This window comes from Narcine bancroftii, chromosome 12 (genome assembly GCF_036971445.1).
Source record: "Narcine bancroftii isolate sNarBan1 chromosome 12, sNarBan1.hap1, whole genome shotgun sequence".
In the NCBI taxonomy this organism is placed as follows: Eukaryota; Metazoa; Chordata; class Chondrichthyes; order Torpediniformes; family Narcinidae; genus Narcine; species Narcine bancroftii.
In genome coordinates this window covers 3735329-3754454 of record NC_091480.1, presented here as the reverse complement: position 1 = coordinate 3754454, position 19126 = coordinate 3735329, and the positions used below count along the sequence as shown (strand labels likewise).

Sequence of the window (19126 nt, the reverse complement as noted above, 5' to 3'; positions counted from 1 at the left end):
ATTGATTTAATTATAAATTTGGTTACTTTGTTCTTCCTGTTAATTTTTTTCCCCGTTTTATCCATATTTGGATCCAAATTCAGATTGAAATCCCCTCCTATTAGTATGTTCCCTTGCGTATTAGCTACCTTCAAAAAGATATCTTGCATAAACTTTTGATCTTCTTCGTTAGGTGAATATATATTAAGTAGATTCCAAAGCTCTGAATATATCTGACATTTTATCATAACATATCTCCCTGCTGGATCTATTATTTCCTCTTCTATTTTAAATGGCACATTTTTGCTAATTAATATAGCCACTCCTCTTGCTTTTGAATTATACGATGCTGCTGTTACATGTCCTACCCAATCTCTCTTTAATTTCTTGTGCTCCAATTCAGTTAAATGTGTTTCTTGGACAAATGCTATATCTATTTTTTCCTTTTTCAGTAAATTTAGTAGTTTCTTCCTTTTAATTTGGTTATGTATTCCATTAATATTTAGAGTCATATAGTTCAGCGTAGCCATTTTATATTTTGTTTATCTTCTCTTTCCGTTTTTCCATCATTACCTTTCCTCCTTTTCCATTTCTGTTTTCTTATTTTCAACTCTTTACCAGACAACATTCCTACAACATCCAACATTTTCCTTATTCTCCTATTTCTATCTTCTTTATCCCCAATCTCCCCTTCCCCTCCTGAGTTGCCCTTTATCCCTTGTCGGACAACCACATCTCCCCTCTCCATTTGGATTTGCGAATCCACTCGCAAGCGTCAACTGATTTTGCAGTGACCGCTCTTTTCCCCCCACCCAGCCCCCCCCAGAAAAGATTTCGTTTTTTATATGTCACAAAGGTCACTCTTTTAGTTCCCTCCTTATTCTCTCTATTCCATTACCTTCCCTTATTAATTCTTGTCTATACTTTCTATGTTTTCCTCTAATTACAGATACTTTCACATATGCCCGTTGTCTCTATTCACTCTTATACCTCTTTACCCGCATACATATCAATCGTGGTCATTTTTACCCTCCTTACCCGTCTTCATCCCTCAGTCTATTTTTGTCTTTACCCACATACATATCAATCGTGATAATTTTTGCTCTCATTACCCGTCTTCATCCCTCAGTCTATTTTTGTAATTGTTCTGCAAATTTTCGTGCTTCTTCTGGATCCGAGAATAGTCTGTTTTGTTGTCCTGGAATAAATATTTTCAATACCGCAGGATGCTTCAGTGTAAATTTATATCCTTTCTTCCATAAAATCGCTTTTGCTGCATTGAACTCTTTGAGACTGCTTTCTTGAGACACTGGTTCTTAATGGAAAGAAGTCTAATGCCCATGCTGGATGTACTTCTCAGATGAAGTCATCAGGAATACTGCTACTTCCCTGACTATCCACATTCTGTCATTGGAGCATGTCCCTGCCTAGGCTGCCATTCCCACTGTCTAAGAAATAGAAAAAGATGAGAGAAACCTGTCCTTACCAGTGCCTCCTTGAAGAAATGCTGGAGGAGTTCAGCTGGTCTTTGAGCATCTGTAGGAGACAGATCTATTGCCTGAGCCTTTCCTCAAGGAATTTTGCCTCCTTGTAGAATCTTTTTATTCTTCCACAGGGTTGTCCTAACCTCAACTCCTGAACCACCTCTTCAGCCTCTCAAGCTCAAGCCTCAAATTCTCATTCTTACACTGACCACTCCCACAGTGATCACCCCACTTAAGCTGCCCTTCCCTTTATTGGCTGCAGCTAATCAGCCAATGGAAACATTTAAACAAGCACTTAACTTTTCACAGGCTTTTTAAATGCTACTCATTCTAAGTCCTGCTCTTGCGGTTCCTGATGAGACACAAATTCTATGTTCTATATACCCCACCACCTTAAACTATGCTCTCTAGTTTTGGACTCTCTTACCTTTACCCTGCAAGATGCCCTTCCTGATTTTCTATAATATCCCTCATCTCCTTCCTACCCTCAGAAATTAGTACCCCCCCAATCCAGTCTCTCCTCAGAACTCACATTGTCTCATCCCAGTAAGATCCTTGTGAAATTTTTCTGCATCTTCTCTAGCTTAATGTCATCCTTCCCATAGGTGGGTGTGGCCAAGGCTGTGCACAGTATTCTGCATGGTCTCACTGCCGGCTTGTAGATCTGTGACATGACCTCCCAAACCTTCTACTGAATGCCTTGACTGATGAAGATAGACATGGCACACACCTTCTTCACCACCTTGCTTAGCTGCACCCTCACTGTCAGACTTCCCCAAGGTCTCTCTGTTGTACATCCCTCTACTGGACCCTAACATTCACTGTGTAAATTCCATCAGTTTAACTTCCCAAACTGCATCACTTTGCACTTGTCCAAGTTAAATTCCATCTGCCAATCCTTGGTGCACTTTCCCAGTTGATCCAGAACCGATTGAAACTTTGGATAGCCTTTCTCATCGTTGACTATTAACTCTAAACCTGATGTAATCCAAAACTCATGAATCAGACCACCTGTGTTCTCAACAAATTGTTAACATAGATGTCACAACACTGATCCTGCGGACACCTCTGATCACGAGCACCTGATGTGAAGAGCAATTCTCTACAGCACTACCTGACTCAATTCAGAGCCAATTCTGTATCCATTTGGCTAGTTCACCTGGATTCCACATTCAAGAGCTTGTTAAAGGCCTTGCTAAAGTCCCTGTAAACATCATCTCCAACCCTGCCCTTGTCAGTACTCTTGTTCATCTATTCAGAAATCTCAGTCAGTTCTGTGAGACACTGCTTCCCAACACACTCACCAAGCCATCCCTGCCCAGGACTATCCCAAATCAGTCCTTGCCTTTCCAAATGCAAGTGGACCCTGTCTCTCAGAATCCCCTCCCGGAGCTAACCAGCTTGTAATGTGCATGTGGAATATGCAGGGAGAAACTGTGTGTGCCAGAGAGAACACACATACACACACACACACACACACACACACACACACACATACATACATACATATATATATGTCACATCTAAACAGAGTTGGCTGCTGACAGGATATTGTTTGTGGCCAAAATCTTTGATTGGATCCTCATTCTTCTAGTCATAAATGTTCTTTCATCCTTGGCTCAGGTTCTGCTCTGCCTTTCCAGTATATTTTTCCAATCTCAGTGTATGGTGAATAACTGGGTGGTTGGGAGGGTTTCTCTGGCACAGGGATCCATGTTTTGGATGTTATTAACAAGTGACATAGTCCCTACAATGACTGCGTGTTTCTCTCTGCTGCAGAGGAGAGTCCGTTCTTCATCATCGACACAGTGACCAACCGCAGGAACAGTGGTAGCAACAGCAAGGGGCTGGTGGGTACTCTCGGAGGGAGCCGCGATGGCTCAATGGAGAGTAACGAGGTGAGTGGGGAATAGAGGGACTGGTCATGGGGTGGGAGTATGGGTAAGGGAACGTGGAGAGTAATGGATGGGAGTGGGGGTGAGAGGGAACGTAGAGAGTAACGGGATGGGAGTGGGGCTTCGAGGGAATGTAGAGTAACAGGTGGGACTGGGGCTTAGAGGGAGCATGGAGAGTAACAGGGTGGGAGTGGGGGGTGAGAGGGAGCGTGGAGAGTAATAGAGTGGGAGTGGGGGTGAGAGGGAGCGTGGAGAGTAACGGGGCGAGAGTGAGGGAATGTAGAGAGTAACGGGGTGGAAGTGGGGCTTAGAGGGAATGTAGAGTAACAAGGTGGGACTGGGGGTTAGAGGGAGCATGGAGAGTAACGGGATGGGAGTGGGGCTTAGAGGGACCATGGAGAGTAATGGAGTGGGGGTTAGAGGGACCATGGAGAGTAATGAGGTGGCAGTGGGGGTGAAAGGGAACATGGAGAGTAACTCAGTGGGGGTTAGAGGGAGCATGGAGAGTAACGGGATGGGAGTGGGGCTTAGAGGGACCATGGAGAGTAATGGAGTGGGGGTTAGAGGGACCATGGAGAGTAATGAGGTGGCAGTGGGGGTGAAAGGGAACATGGAGAGTAACTCAGTGGGGGTTAGAGGGACCATGGAGAGTAATGGGGTGGGAGTGGGGGTGAGAGGGAATGTGGAGAGTAACGGAATGGGAGTGCAGGTGAGAGGAACCATGGAGAGTAACGGGGTGGGAGTGGGGGTTAGAGGGACCATGGAGAGTAATGGGTGGGATTGCAGGTTACAGGGACCATGGAGAGTAATGGGGTGGGAGTGGGGGTGAGAGGGACCATGGAGAGTAACGGAGTGGGGGTGAGAAGGGCTGTGGAGAATAATGGGGTGGGTGTAGGAGTTAGAGGGAATGGAGGTGGGGAGCTGGTGGTAAGAACAAAGAGAGAATGAGGGGAGGGGGGTTAACGGAAATTGGAAAAGTTGATGTTCATGCTGTCAGGTTGGCGAGTGCCCAGTCAGAATGCAAGGTATTGTTCCTCCAGTATGTGGGTGGCCTTGCTGTGGCAGCACGTAGTCCATGGACTAATATGTCAGTTTAGTAGTGGTGAGTGGTTGGCCACTGTGAAGCTGTTGTAGCAGACAGAACAAAGGTGCTCATCTCTAAGTCTGACACAATGTTGGAGAAACTCAGCAGGTCAAACAGATTCATTGGGACGTTACCAGGGATGGAGAGGGTGCAGAATCTGGGACAGAGCAGTTCAATTATGAGGGGAGACTGGAAAAACTCTATCTCCCTGGAGCAGAGGAGGTCAAGGGGGAACTTGGCTGGGTATATTAAATGAGGGGTGTCGAAGGATAGACTGCAGGAAACCTACAGTTAGATAATGAGAGGGTTTTGATTTTAGATACAGGAAAGAGATTTAATGTGGTGTGCTTCTGCACCTGAAGATTGAGGAGTACCTGTAATGAACTGTGGAGAGAGTGGGGAAAGCAGAGGCTCTGACAGCATTGAATTGCCCCGGCAAAAGAGTGCAGGGAGACGGGGTCAGTCCAGATGAGTGCTCATGTTGGCATGGACGGTGAGCTTCCATCCTGTCAGACTCTTCGGCCCAATGACACAGCAATAGGATGCAGGCAGAGGGATTTGCTTTCTAATAATGAAAGCAAATAGCATTGGCCATTTTCCCTAAAAATCAGATTCCTGTGTTTCCTGAAGGATTCGGATCAGTCCAGCAAAATCTGCAGCAGAAAGCAGCTGAGAAGTCGCAGAAGCCAAGGAAGAAGAAATGACAGCTGCCAATGCAGGAACAGTGACATTCCCATCTCTCCCAGTCCACACATCCCTCAACAGGAGGGGGGGATGTCCCAAAGACCACAGGTACCACTGCGTGCTGGGAGAAGGGAGAGGGCCAGGCAACAAGGTCCAGCAGAGACCAGAAGCTCCATGTAACTTGGTCCCAGTTCACCCAGTGAAAGGGTCTAGCTGCACAGGGAGGGAGCACATTCAAATGCAGCAAGGTTCTTCAGGATAAAACATACCACGACAGTAATATGTCAGCACATCAGCGCTATCACATCCACACACACCGTCACATCCACACATCCTGTCACGCCTGCACACCCTGTCACCCTAACATAAATACCAGTACTGTTACTGTACGTCACAGGCCCCAAAGCAGTATTCAGTTTTGCAAACTCTGGGACACCATTTGAGTTTCCTTTGTTCATTCAACCAGAGATCTGCCAATTGATGGGGATTTGTGATCGGGATCTTCTCACACTGACTCTGCTTTATCCTGCATTAAAACCAAACCTGCTGGAGACGTTAGCAGGGTAGGGGCATCTGCAGAAGGAGAGGCATGAACATTTCAGCCCTATCCCTGGTGTGGGGCAACATTCCAGCTCCCCTCTATGCCCTGTTCCAGTCTGAGCCCTGTCTCTTCCTGTCCCAGACTGAGCCCTGTCTCTCCCTGTCCCAGACTGAGCCCTGTCTCCCCCTGTCTCAGAATGAACCCTGTCTCCCCCTGTCCCAGAATGAACCCCACCTCCCTGTCCCTCTGCTCTGTGGTGCCTACTCGACAAACTGCTCCTTCTCTCATTCACCATTTGTTCATGTTCCTTGAGGCTCAGGATTTGCCCGAGTTTCTAGAGCAAATTGGTTGCCAGAAGTATCTTCACATACTTGAGGAGCAGGACGTGGATTTGCGAATATTCCTCACGCTGACGGAAACTGATTTAAAGGAAGTTGGCATCACGTGAGTAATGGGACAAGGGGTGAAGCCAGCAGCACGATGTGTTGGGGCATGTTGGAATGAGGAGCATGGGTCGGTGGAGAGTTCAAGAGGTGAGACTGTGAGAGTAACAATGGAGCTTGGAGCTGGGGGAAAGGCAGAAAGTGGGATGGGGACTTCTGACTGAAGAGGGGAGGTGTTAAAGTTGGTAACGTGGCGGTGGGGAAGTGTGATCTCTGCAGGTGTCTCCACAGGTTATTTGGACCCAAGAGGAAGATGACAGCAGCGATTGCCCGCTGTCACAGTAATGCTCCCCCCATCAGTGATAGCCTGGAGCAGGTCTATGCTGACCGGTTGGAGACAGAGATGCAGGAAATGGCCATCCAGCTACACAAGGTGCAGGTTACTTCAGAACCAACCATTCTGCCCATCTCCTCCACTGGCTCTTTCATTTGCAGAGTAAATATGGTTCATAAGACACAGAGTGAAGCTCTCTCCTCACCATCCCATCACACACTCCTGGGGTCAGACAGAGAGTGAAGCTCTCTCCACACCGTCCCATCACACTCCTGGGGTCAGACACAGAGTGAAGCTCCCTCCACACCGTCCCATCACACACTCCTAGGGTCAGACAGAGAGAGAAGCTCCCTCTGCACTGTCCCATCACACACTCCTGGGGTCAGACAGAGAGTGAAGCTCCCTCTGCACCGTCCCATCACACACTCCTGGGGTCAGACAGAGTGAAGCTCCCTCTGCACCGTCCCATCACACACTCCTGGGGTCAGACAGAGAGTGAAGCTCTCTTCACACCGTCCCATCGCACACTCCCAGGGTCAGACACAGAGTGAAGCTCCCTCCACACCGTCCCATCACACACTCCTAGGGTCAGACAGAGAGAGAAGCTCCCTCTGCACCGTCCCATCACACACTCCTGGGGTCAGACACAGAGGGAAGCTCCCTCTGCACCGTCCCATCACACACTCCTGGGGTCAGACAGAGAGTGAAGCTCCCTCTGCACCGTCCCATCGCACACTCCCAGAGTGAGACAGAGAGTGAAGCTCCCTCTGCACTGTCCCATCACACACTCCTGGGGTCAGACAGAGAGTGAAGCTCCCTCTGCACCGTCCCATCACACACTCCTGGGGTCAGACAGAGAGTGAAGCTTTCTTCACACCGTCCCATCACACACTCCCAGGGTCAGACATAGAGTGAACCTCCCTCCGCACCATCCCATCACACACTCCAGGGGTCAGACAGAGAGTGAAGCTCCTATATTATTCCTGTATTTAAGGGGTATGTGCAGCTTGATCACAATTGTACTGGTGATTGATAACGTTATTCACTATGAGAAAGACCTTGCTCTTCTTTTCCTTCCAAGTTGCCCGTGACATGGAACAGTCAGTGATAGATTGAACTCTGGCTTCTGGTTTGTGTTTCTTCTGTCAGAAGTGTGAAGAAGTGGAAATGTTAGCAGGGCGGGTGTCACAGGAGCAAGAGCTGCGAGCTGTGGTGGAAGGGGTTTTAATGGAAGATAAAATGGCCTTGAAAGAACAACAGAAACAGATTGAGGAGACACAAGGGCTCTGTCATGAGACATCGATCATCCTGAAGCAGATCAGGTGAGAGAAGACATTTGGTAATTGAAGCTAATGGAATTCCTGTTGGAATAAGGAATAAAATAGGAGGCGTGGATGGGGAGAAGGGGGGAAGGGTCGGAGGTATTCAGAATAATCTAGACAAGCAGGTGATGAACGATGGCTGCAGAAAGCATGTTCTTTGTGGAAGAGGACAACAGAGATGCTGAGGGCCAGGCTGAATCAGCGTGTCTGAGGATACAAGAGCTGGGTGATGATTCTGGAGGTGCATGTGTGCACTGCATGTCAACCTCCTGCTCCCTGGAGTGGCACAGTTTGGAGGGATGAGGTGAATAAAGTCTGTTCAGGGAGTAAATAAAAAATCATCTTTTAGAAAAGTGGGGCTAAAGATCTCATCTTAGGAAGCCATCATTCTGCTGACATGATTGAGATTTGGACTTACTGCTGCATGTACTGAGATACAGTGAATGGTTTTGTTTTGTGTGCTAACCAGCTATGGCAAAAATATCACCGCACCAGGCTGCTCCTTCAGATTAAAAACTTGCACAAAACCACAAAGAATCATGAAAACAGTCCAACTGGCTTTCGGGTATTTTCACAGAAAAGGCGAATAAGATGCAACCCCAGCTTCCTCAGCTGGTGGATTTGCAAGAAAACCAATGTTTTACCATTCTGGGTGTCTCCCAGACTGGGGGTGTCCCACTGTGGGGGTGAACCATCATGGTGGCGTCCCAACTTTAGTAAGTTCACCAAACCCCCTCATGTTAACCCCAGCACTGCTACAGTGCCTTCTCCAAGAGGTAACAGCTTCACCTCTCTCCCAGAGCCTGCCAGTCTGAACTACTGAGCCGATTGTCAGAAGGATGTGGAGAGTGGAGGAGAGCAGAGGTTCAGAACATACCACGAAATGCACATGAAGGTGAGATTCCTGAGGCATGACCAGTGTATTGACATGTTTGAGGAGCACGTCCCACCTCACACCATGATGCAGGTTGTCTGCATGGGAACAGGTCCACACAGGTCTGCCCTCAGGGAGAAAGCAGCCTCTCCCAAGGGTTCATTGAGTGTTTGCTCGTTATATACACCTCCTCCAGATCCCCCTAGCCCTCCCTCCCCCAGAACCCCCTTCCCTAGACTCCACTGTCCCCTCCCCATATCCCCCTTCCCAGACCCCACCTCGCCTAGACTCCCCCCTCCCACCAATTCTTCCACCATCTCTTCCCCAGACCCCCCTCCCCCAGTCTCCCCTTGCCCTCCATCCTTCCCTCAGAGGTGTGGAAATAGGGAGGGGGGTCACCCTTGGGGAGGCAGCTGCATTATTACCTCTGTGGACGACTGGGGGATGTGGAGCCTGCTGGGGCCTGGTGTGGGAGGTATTTGGTTCCTGGCGATCAATGACCATGAAGCAGGTGCATTGGTATTAACGAGCTCCGTTCTTTCTCCTGTCAGAGGGCATTGATGATTGGAAATCTGTTTTGGGATCCCTGAGCGTTGTGGAGCTGAGCACAACTCTGAAAGAGTGTACCCTGCAACTGGGTAAGTGTGTGTGCAAAGTGTCCTTGGTGGTACACTGACCTGCTGGCATGGGGGTGGGCAGCTGCAGGGCAGAGATGTATGCATCAAGAATTCCAGTACGTCTACACTCTCCACAAGGACACCTTCTGTGGACAAAGGGCTGGGAGAGCCTTGTGTGAGCATCTGATCTGACCTACGAACTGGGAAGTGTCTCCCAGATGTGGTAAGAGACCATGAATGCACTGTTCTCTTTCTGGGCTGCAAATCACAAGATGCTAAACTCCTGGCTGGTTGTGAATGAGGGCTGACGCTGTATTTATGATTCCAGGTAAAGCTGTGGAAAGAGTTGAAAATAATCTGGGAAACCTGCTGAGTGTGGACAAGAGGGCAGCGTGGGCACAAAATGCCAATATATGATGGGTGGGTGATGAACTGCACACAGCACCCCCCTCTCTCAGGGTCCACGTGTTTCTGGCCCTGCCCCCTCTCTCTCAGGGTCTGTACTGATCCTTACCTTCCCCCACCCCCTCAGGGTCTGTACTGATCCTTACCTGATCCCACCCCCTCAGGGTCTGTACTGATCTTTTAATTTTTTAAAATTGTTCACACTGTGAACCATATCAATCAAAATACATACAAACATTTCCCTCTTAAATATAGTGGCATTTTCTCCCCTTTTTTCCCCCCTCCCTTCCCTCCCTCCTCCAAACCCACTCAACGTTCAACATATATGATACATTAAACCCATTAAACAATGTCATCACACAATGAAAATAAACAAGAAAATTGTGTCATCTTCTTTTACACACTGGGTCAATTCATTTCGTCTTTTTCTCATTCTGTCATTTTAGGGGGTGGAGGTCCGCGGTTGGCCCTCTCTGTTGTGGTCCGTGTACGGATCCCAAATTTGTACAAATAGTGTGACTTTATTTTTTAAATTATATGTTATTTTTTCCAATGGAATACATTTATTCATTTCCATGTACCATTGCTGTATTCTCAGGCTCTCTTCCGATTTCCAAGTTGACATTATACATTATTTTTCTACTGCTAAGGCTATCATAATAAATCTTTTTTGTGCTTCATCCAGTTTGAGGCCTAGTTCTTTACTTCTTATATTACTTAGAAGAAAGATCTCTGGATTTTTTGGGATGTTACTTTTTGTGATTTGATTTAATACCTGATTTAGATCTTCCCAAAATTTTTCCACTTTCTCACATGCCCAAATTCTTGTTCCCGTTTCCTTCTTACAGCGAAAACATCTATCTGATAATGTTGGGTCCAATTTATTTAACTTTTGGGTCGTGATATATAGCCTGTGTAACCAATTATATTGTATCATGCGTAACCTCGTGTTTATTATATTTCTCATAGTTCCGGAGCATAACTTTTCCCATATTTCATTTTTTATCTTTATGTTTAGATCTTGTTCCCACTTTTGATTGGGTTTATACCTTATCTCATCATTTTCCTTCTCTTGCAGTTTGATGTACATGTTTGTTATAAATCTTTTTATTATCATTGTGTCTGTAATCACATATTCAAAACTGCTTCCTTCTAGTAATCTCGGTCTGCTTCCCAATTTGTCCTTTAAGTAGGCTTTCAGTTGATGATATGCAAACATTGTATCATGAGTTATTCCATATTTGTACTTCATTTGTTCAAAAGATAATAAATTATTTCCAAAAAAACAATTTTCTATTCTTTTAATTCTTTTTCTCTCCCATTCTCTAAAGGAAAGGTTATCTATTATAAAAGTGATTAGCTGATTTTGTGTCAATAATAATTTTGGTATTTGGTAATTTGCTTTTTCTTTTCTAAGTGAATCTTCTTCCATATATTGAGTAAATGATGCAATACTGGTGAGTTTTTATATTGCACCAGCTTTTCATCCCACTTGTATAGTATGTGTTCAGGTACCTTCTCCCCTATTTTATCTAGCTCTAATCTTGTTTTTCCCTTGTTTGATAAAAATCTAATAGGTATCTTAATTGTGCTGCTCTATAATAATTTTAAAGTTTGGTAACTGCAAACCACCTTGGTTGTACCTCTCTGTTAATTTATCTAACGTTATCCTCGGTTTCCCCCCTTTCCATAAAAATTTCCTTTTTATTCTCTAGTTCATTAAAGAATTTCTCTGTTAAGGGAACTGGTAACGATTGAAATAAGTATTGCATCCTTGTATCATTTTAATGCAATTTACCCTCCCTATCAACGTTAGTGGTAATTCTTTCCAATATTCTAAGTCTTCCTGCAATTTCTTTATCAATGGCTGATCATTTAATTTGTAGAGGTGGCTTAAATTATTATTTAATCTAATACCTAGGTATCAGATTGCTTGTGTTTGCCAATTAAATGGTCATTCTTTTTTAAATTCTGTATAATCCGCATTACACCTTGGCATCGTTTTACTTTTATTTGCGTTGATCTTGTACCCCGATATTTCTCCATATTCCTTCAATTTCTTATGTCGTTCTTTTATTGATATTTCTGGTTCTGTTAAGTATACTAATATGTCATCTGCAAATAGACTGATTTTATACTCCTTCTTTATTTTTATCCCTTTTATTTTATTTTCTGTTCTTATCAGTTCTGCCAATGGTTCTATTGCTAAAGCGAACAGTGAGGGAGATAGTGGATAATGGCCTTCTCTTTCACACATGAAATGGCCTTCTCTCTGCCTAGTTGAGCTACTTAATTTAAATTGGTTTGATACTTATCCATTTACTGTCACCTTCGCCACTGATCCATTATATAATGCTTTTTAATATATTTTTCTGGTAGATTGAACCTCTGTAATACTTTGAATAAATAATTCCATTCTACCCTGTCAAAGGTTTTTTCTGTGTCTAAAGCAACAGCCACTGTTGGTATCTTATTTCCTTGAACTGCATGAATTAAATTAATAAATTTACAGACATTATCCGATGTTCGTGTTTTCTTAATAAATCCAGTTTGTTTTACTATTTTTGGTACACAGTCGGCCAATCTGTTTGCTAATAATTTTGCTATTATCTTATAATCTGAATTAAGTAGCGATATTGGTCTATATGATGCTAGTGTTAGTGGATCCTTCCCCTTCTTTGGTATTACTGTAATTATTGCTGTCTTACATGAATCTGGCAAGTTTTATGTTTCTTCTATCTTGTTCATTACTTCCAGGAGAGGAGGAATTAATAACTCTTTAAATGTTTTATAGAATTCTATTGGGAATCCAGGCATTTTATTGTTCGGCAGCTTTTTTAATATATCCTGTACTTCCTGTATTTCAAATGTTTTATCAGCTTGTTTTGCTCCTCTTCTTGCAATTTCGGCAGTTCAGTTTTAGCTAAAAACTCTTCCATTTTATCATCTTTCCCCTCGTTCTCAGTTTGGTATAATTTGTTCATAAAATTCCTTAAAAGTTCTCATTAATCTCATTATGTAATTTGTTTGTCCATTTTCCTTGATGCCAATATAGTTCTTTTAGCTTGTTTTGTTTTAAGTTTCCAGGCTAATATTTTGTGTGTTTTTTCTCCCAGTTCATAATACTTTTGCTTTATTTTCATTATGTTCTTCTCCAACTTATACGTTTGTAATGTTTCGTATTTTATTTTTTTGTCCGCCAATTCTCTCCTTTTCGTTATATCATCCCTTTTTGCTAGTTCCTTTTCTGTACTTACTATCTCCCTTTCCAACTGTTTTATTTCTCAATTGTAGTTCTTTTTTCATCTTAGTTACATAACTTATTATCTGCCCTCTAATAAAAGCTTTCATTGCGTCCCATAATATAAATTTGTCTTTCACTGATTCCGTATTTATTTCAAATTCCTTTTTAATTTGGCATTCAATAAACTCTCTAAATTCCTGTCTTTTAAGTAGCATGGAGTTTAACCTCCATCTATATGTTCTTGGTGGGATGTCCTCCAGTTCTATTGCTAATAACAGGGGTGAATGATCAGATAGTAATTTAGCTTTATATTCAGTTTTCCTAACTCTCCCTTGAATATGGGCTGACAACAAAAACATATCAATCCTTGAGTAAGTTTTGTGCCTACTCGAATGATATAAGTATTCCTTCTCTCTTGTGTGCTGCCTCCTCCATATATCCATAAGTTTCATTTCCTGCATTGATTTAACCATAAATTTGGCCACTTTATTCTTTTTACTTGTCTTTTGTCCAGTTTTATCCAACATTGGATCCAAATTAAGGTTAAAATCCCCTCCTATCAATATATTCCCTTGCGTATCTACAACCTTCAAAAAAATATCCTGCATAAACTTTTGATCCTCCTCATTAGGTGCATATATATTGAGCAAATTCCAGAATTCTGAATATATCTGATATTTTATCATTACATACCTCCCTGCTGGATCTATTATTTTCTCCTCTCTTTTGATTTGTACATTTTTATTAATTAATATAGCTACACCTCTAGCTTTTGAATTATATGATGGTGCTGTTATGTGCCCTGCCCAGTATCTCTTTAATTTGTTATGTTCCACTTCAGTTCGATGCGTTTCCTGCACAAATGCTGTCTTTTTTTTCAGTAAATTTAATAGCTTCTTCTGTTTAATTTAGTTATGTATTCCATTAATATTTATTGTCATATAATTCAACATGGCCATCTTGTATCCTGTTTACACCCTATTTCCGCTTCCTCACCACCACCATCCCCCATTTTCATCTCTCATTTTTCCTTTTTGAACTCAATGTATGATAACACTTTTAAAACATAAAATACTTCAACAACTCCCACATCTAAAATTCCCTTAATCCCAAATGCAGCCCCCCTCTATGAGTTGCTCCTTGTCACTTGCTGGGCAACCACAACTCCACTCTCCATCAACTGATTTCACAGTGACTGTTATTCTCTCCCACCCAACCCCCTCCAGAAAAGACTTTTATCTTCACATATAACAAAGCTCACCCTCTTTTTCTTCCCCCCCCACTTCCTTTCTTCCCTTTTCTTTCCCTTCTTTAGTTCTTACTTATACATTATTTTTACATCTTTATATGTATTTTGTCGCCGTTCTTTGTTCTTGTTACATCTCTTCATCTCTCCTTCTGTCCTGCAGGTGTTCTGCAAATTCTCGTGCTTCCTCCGGATCCGAGAACAGTTTGTTTTTGCTCCCCCGGGATAAATATTTTAAGCCGAGCTGGATATCTTAACATAAATTTATAACCTTTTTTTCATAGGATCGATTTTGCTGTATTAAACTTCTTCCTCTTCCTTTAGAGTTCAAAACTTATGTCTGGGTAAAAAAATATTTTTTGTCTTCTCCAATTTTATTCCTTGCCCAATCCAGTATATTTTCTTTTGTCGTGTATCTCAGAAATTTTACTAAAACGGATCTTGGTTTTTGATGTGTCTGTGGTTTCGGAGCTAGTGTTCTGTGTGCCTTTTCTATTTCCATTCCTTCCTGCATTTCTGTCATTCCCAGGACCTTTGGGATCCATTCTTTTATAAATTCTTTCATATTTGTGCCTTCTTCATCTTCCTTTAGGCCCACTATCTTTATATTGTTTCGCCTACTATAGTTTTTCATTATATCCATCTTCTGAGCTAACAACTCCTGTGTTTCTTTAACTTTTTTGTCACTTTCTTCCAATTTTCTTCTTAAGTCATTCATTTCCATTTCTACCGTCACTACACGTTCTTCCACATTTTCTAATCTTTTCCCTATTTCTGTCATGACTAGCTCTATTCTACTCACTTTTTCTTCTGTACTTTTCATTTTTCTTTTCATTTCACTAAATTCTAATGTCAACCATTCTTTTAATGGCCTCATTTGTTCTTGAAATTTTTTAAAATCTATATATTGTCCATCTATTTTACCTTCTATTTCTCTGTGCAGAGCTTGGTCCTCTTCTGTGTCTGCACCTGTGTTTGTGTCTTCTACTTCCCTTCCTTGTCTCTTCTGACCTTCTTGTTGAGTTGCTTGCCTCACTTTGCTGGGCTTCTTGCTGTTGGTCCTCTTCTTCTGGGCTAGTCATCTGTTGGGCCTCCTGTTGCTGCTCTTCTTTCCTTTCACTCCCTTTCCTGTCACTTTCCTCTTCCAGCTGAGAGCCCTGATGTCGGGCATCCCTCAGCTGGTCGCGCTGTGTTAGCTTGCTCCTCAGCTGGGACCCCCTCCCGTCGGTGCTTTCTTTTTCCTCAGTGTGCGCAGTTGTGTGCTTTTGTTTGGCTCAGAGAGCCATATCTGCAGTCCAGCGGTCTGGAGGTCGCGACTCTGCGGGGTAGTCACCAACTTTGAGGAGCGGGCTCTTTTCTCCACGACGGCTCCTTGTTTCTTCATGCAGGTAAGGCCTTCTCCTTTCTCTTCTGGCATCTTCTTTTTTTCCCCATTGTTTTTACTTTTTCCTTCTTGGGTGCCATTTTCTTTCTTTTCTCCACAACTTTATCTTTTATTTATTATGTTTTGTGTTTCTTGAACTTTGTATTTTCTTCACTTTATTTCTTCTTTTCTGGAGAGGACTGGTATTCTACCGGTCACTACTCCATCACGTGGCTCCTCTCAGGGTCTGTACTGATCTTGGCCCTGTCCCACCTTCTCTCAGGGTCTGTACTGATCCTAGCCCTGCCACTGTCCCCCCCCCCTCTCTCAGGATCTGTACTGATCCAGGCCTTGTTTCCCCCCAACCCCCTCAGGGTCTGCATTGATTCTTACCTCCCACTCTCCTTAGGTCTGTACTGATCCTGGCCCTGTCTCTGCCCCCCCCCCCCCCCACTGTCACGGTCTGCACTGATCCTTACCTCCCACCCCCCCTTAGGTCTGTACTGATCCTGGCTCTGTCCCCCCTCCCCTCTCAGGGTCTGTACTGATCCTTACCTGCCCCCCACCCCACCCTCTTCAGGGTCTACTCTCTTTGAGCTCTAACTCTCTTCCCCATCCTGGCAGATTGTGCTCATACCTAACTCTGCTTTTGCTTTTCCTGCTGCCCAGGATGCTGACTGTTGCTTGGCCACAGCACCGATGCACGGCAGGTACGAACTGACCAGACGCAGGGTGAAAGGCCACCCTGAAGGAAACCCTGGGCTTGGGCCGGACTGCGGGATGACATGGGAGAGGGAAGGAGCTGGGGCCTGGCCTGGACTTGGAGACGTACAGGAGTGGGAGCAACTCCTGTGATACAGTGTAGCGACGGGAAGGATGGGCACCCTGCCAACCTCCTGGGACCATTCTGATCCCAGTAATGGTTCAGACATGCTGACCAAGATCTTCCTAAAACCTGGAACGACTGTTGCTGGAGGCTGAAGCACAGCAATGAGACCCCGGAACTCGGTGGACTTGGAGCTAACTGCCAACCCGGAATTCAACACAACATTAGACCAGTGAATGACTGTGGAGAAGGATTGCAGCAAATGAACTGTCTCCAGGAAGTGTGTCCTTGACCAATGAAATGTGACTTTAGTTAACAAGCTGCAAATTATAAAGAAACCACTTGAATACTCAATATACGAGCTTCTCCGTGGCTGAGACATCATGTTCATGGGTGAGTCGATGCCAGCATCAATGACCACAAGACACTCACACCAACAACCATTGGAATATTTTGTTATTTCAACAGAAGGTGGTAAAAGTGAGCTTTGGAATATAATAAATGTAAATTTTATGAATTTAGACATACAGCACGGTAACAGGCCATTTCGGCCCACGAGGCAATGCTGCCCAATTGCACCTTATTGACCTGCAAACCCCCAGTACATTTAAGAACTGTTAGAAGAAACCGGAGCCCCCGGGGAAAACCCACGCAGACAAGGGAGAACGTACAAACTCCTTACAGACAGAGTGGGATTCGAACCCATGTCCGGTCCCGATCACTAACCGTGTCATTGCCATTGCTAACCAGGCTGCCCCCTTAGCCCTTACAGGAAGGTTGTGGAGGAACCTTCTAGAAGAGGTTTACCAGGATTGAGCTTGATAGGGTGGAACCTTTTACCAGGGAACATGGATCAGAATCAGAATTTATTGTCATGAACAAGTCATGAAATTTGGGGTTTTGTGGCAGTATCACAGGGCAAACATTCAGATTATAATCATCTTACAACAATACTATAAAAAATAAAAATAATAGTGTACAAAAATAAGGCAAGTGTCCGTGGTTCATTGATCATTCAGGAATCTGATTGCAGAGGGGAAGAATCTGTCCTTGTGCCACTGAGTGCTCATCTTCAGGCTCCTGAACCTTTTTGCCAATGGTAGCAGAGTGAAGAGGGCTAGGCCTGGGTGGTGGGGGTATTTGAGGATAGCGGCTGCTTTTTTAATACACTGCCTCATGTAAAAGCCTTGGTTTGGATCAACAAGTCTTTATTTCTTTCAACACGCTCTACAATTTTATTAACTAAAAGACTGGAGCATATCACAAGGAGGTCGACCAGTCCAGAATGACCTGGTCTGGCTCGGAGCAATCCTTCAAGCCCTGCCAGTAGGTGTGGCTACACTCTCAGCCAATCACAGTCATCCTACACTACCATCTGTACATATGTACATATACATATTGGTGATAGAATCTGTACTATCACAACCACCCACCCACCCCCCCCTCCCCCCCAGTTAAATTTCAACAAGAACAGGTCCTTAAATGAGGAGCCCAAAACTGTTCTCAATACTACGTGATGTCTCACCAGTGCTTTATAAAGCCTCTACATTACATCCCTGGTCTCATATTCCATTCCTCTTGAAACAAATGCTCGTGTTGTATTTGCCTTCTTCACCCCCGACTCAACCTGCAAATTTGCCTTCAGTCTGCCCTGCACGAGGATTCGCAGCTCCCTTTGTATATGTGTATTTTAGATTTTCTCCCCATTTAAAAAGTTTATTTTTTCTACCAAAGTGCGTGACCGTACACTTTCCGACATTGTATTTCATTTGCCTGTTCTAATTTGTCTAAATCAGTGGTTTTCAAATTGTCCCCCAAACACACATTCCACTTTAAGCAATCCCTATGCCATAAATGCTCTGTGATTAGTAAAGGATTACTTAAGGTGGGATGTGAGTGGAAAGAAAAAGTTTGAAAAGCAGCTCTAAATTTAAATACTTCTGCAGCCTCCCTGTTTCTTCCACACTATCTGCTCCTCCACCTACCTTTGGATCATCCACAAACCTGAACACAAAGCCATGACAGACCACTTTAAGTCATCCCTTTACCATGGTGCTCTGTAATGAGTAAGGGATTGTTTAAGGTGGGTTGTGAGTGGGAAGGGAAGGTTGAGAACCACTGCTCTGGACCCGGTTGTGACTGAATGAAATATTTTGCTTGAGAAAAATTGTTCTTGGCCCATTTCCTTTTGAGTTAGGAAGCTGTGCACATAACGAGTGAATGAGGTACGATTAAAAACAGTGGTTTTCAAACCTTTCCTTCCCATTCACAACCCACCTTAAGCAATCCCAGCGCACCTATGGGATGAGGATGACTTCAAGTGGAAAGAGAAAGGTTGAGAACCAGTGTTAACCTCACCCTTTACTGTATTAACCCCATCCTCACCACTGACGTGATGCCAATTTCTGCTACCTCGATATAAACTGGCAGAAGGAGCTCTCCACTCCAAGAAGTATCATCGAGCCCCCCTTTCTCATTGGGAGAAACAATGGAATGACATGCACTCCACTGATCGAAGTTCACACTGCAAACTAAAGACTTGCCAAAGTTTGTTGCGAACTCAGTCGCTTCTACCTGGTGTACGTGTACGACGCCCCCTGTCGGCGAGCGCTGCAACACACTGCAGCGACGGGGAAATCAGGATATCCCAATATCCTGTGCGAACGTTTACATCATGCTTCACTTTTGTTTCATTCCGGTGAAAATGGGGAAGTTTGAAAATAAACGTTTTCTCACCGTGACCAAGCAAACAAAGGATCTGGAGCAGAAACAGAGGAGCGGTTTGCTCGCCCTCAGCTAAAAGTGTGGCGCTCGTGATGAGCCCGCGGCCCCGCCATCGGCTCAG

General features: G+C 44.1%; 1 protein-coding gene across 11 annotated transcripts in view; it reads left to right on the top strand.

Annotated features, from left to right (window-relative positions):
* Positions 1–17269, top strand: part of anks3 (ankyrin repeat and sterile alpha motif domain containing 3) — a 35838-nt gene extending 18569 nt beyond the window's left edge. For 7 of the 11 annotated variants that reach the window (XM_069905322.1, XM_069905324.1, XM_069905323.1 and 4 more), the window contains 9 exons: positions 3243–3361; positions 5073–5234; positions 5981–6111; positions 6342–6483; positions 7534–7706; positions 8507–8601; positions 9132–9218; positions 9526–9617; positions 16125–17269. In XM_069905322.1, coding sequence (XP_069761423.1) covers positions 3243–3361; positions 5073–5234; positions 5981–6111; positions 6342–6483; positions 7534–7706; positions 8507–8601; positions 9132–9218; positions 9526–9614 — 998 coding nt within the window. In that variant the 3' untranslated portion in view covers positions 9615–9617; positions 16125–17269. Of the gene's footprint in view, positions 1–3242; positions 3362–5072; positions 5235–5980; positions 6112–6341; positions 6484–7533; positions 7707–8175; positions 8602–9131; positions 9219–9525; positions 9618–16124 lie in introns of those variants that run through there. The other 4 variants (XM_069905325.1, XM_069905328.1, XM_069905327.1 and 1 more) reach the window with 4 other exon arrangements.
* The last annotated feature ends 1857 nt before the right edge of the window (positions 17270–19126 follow it).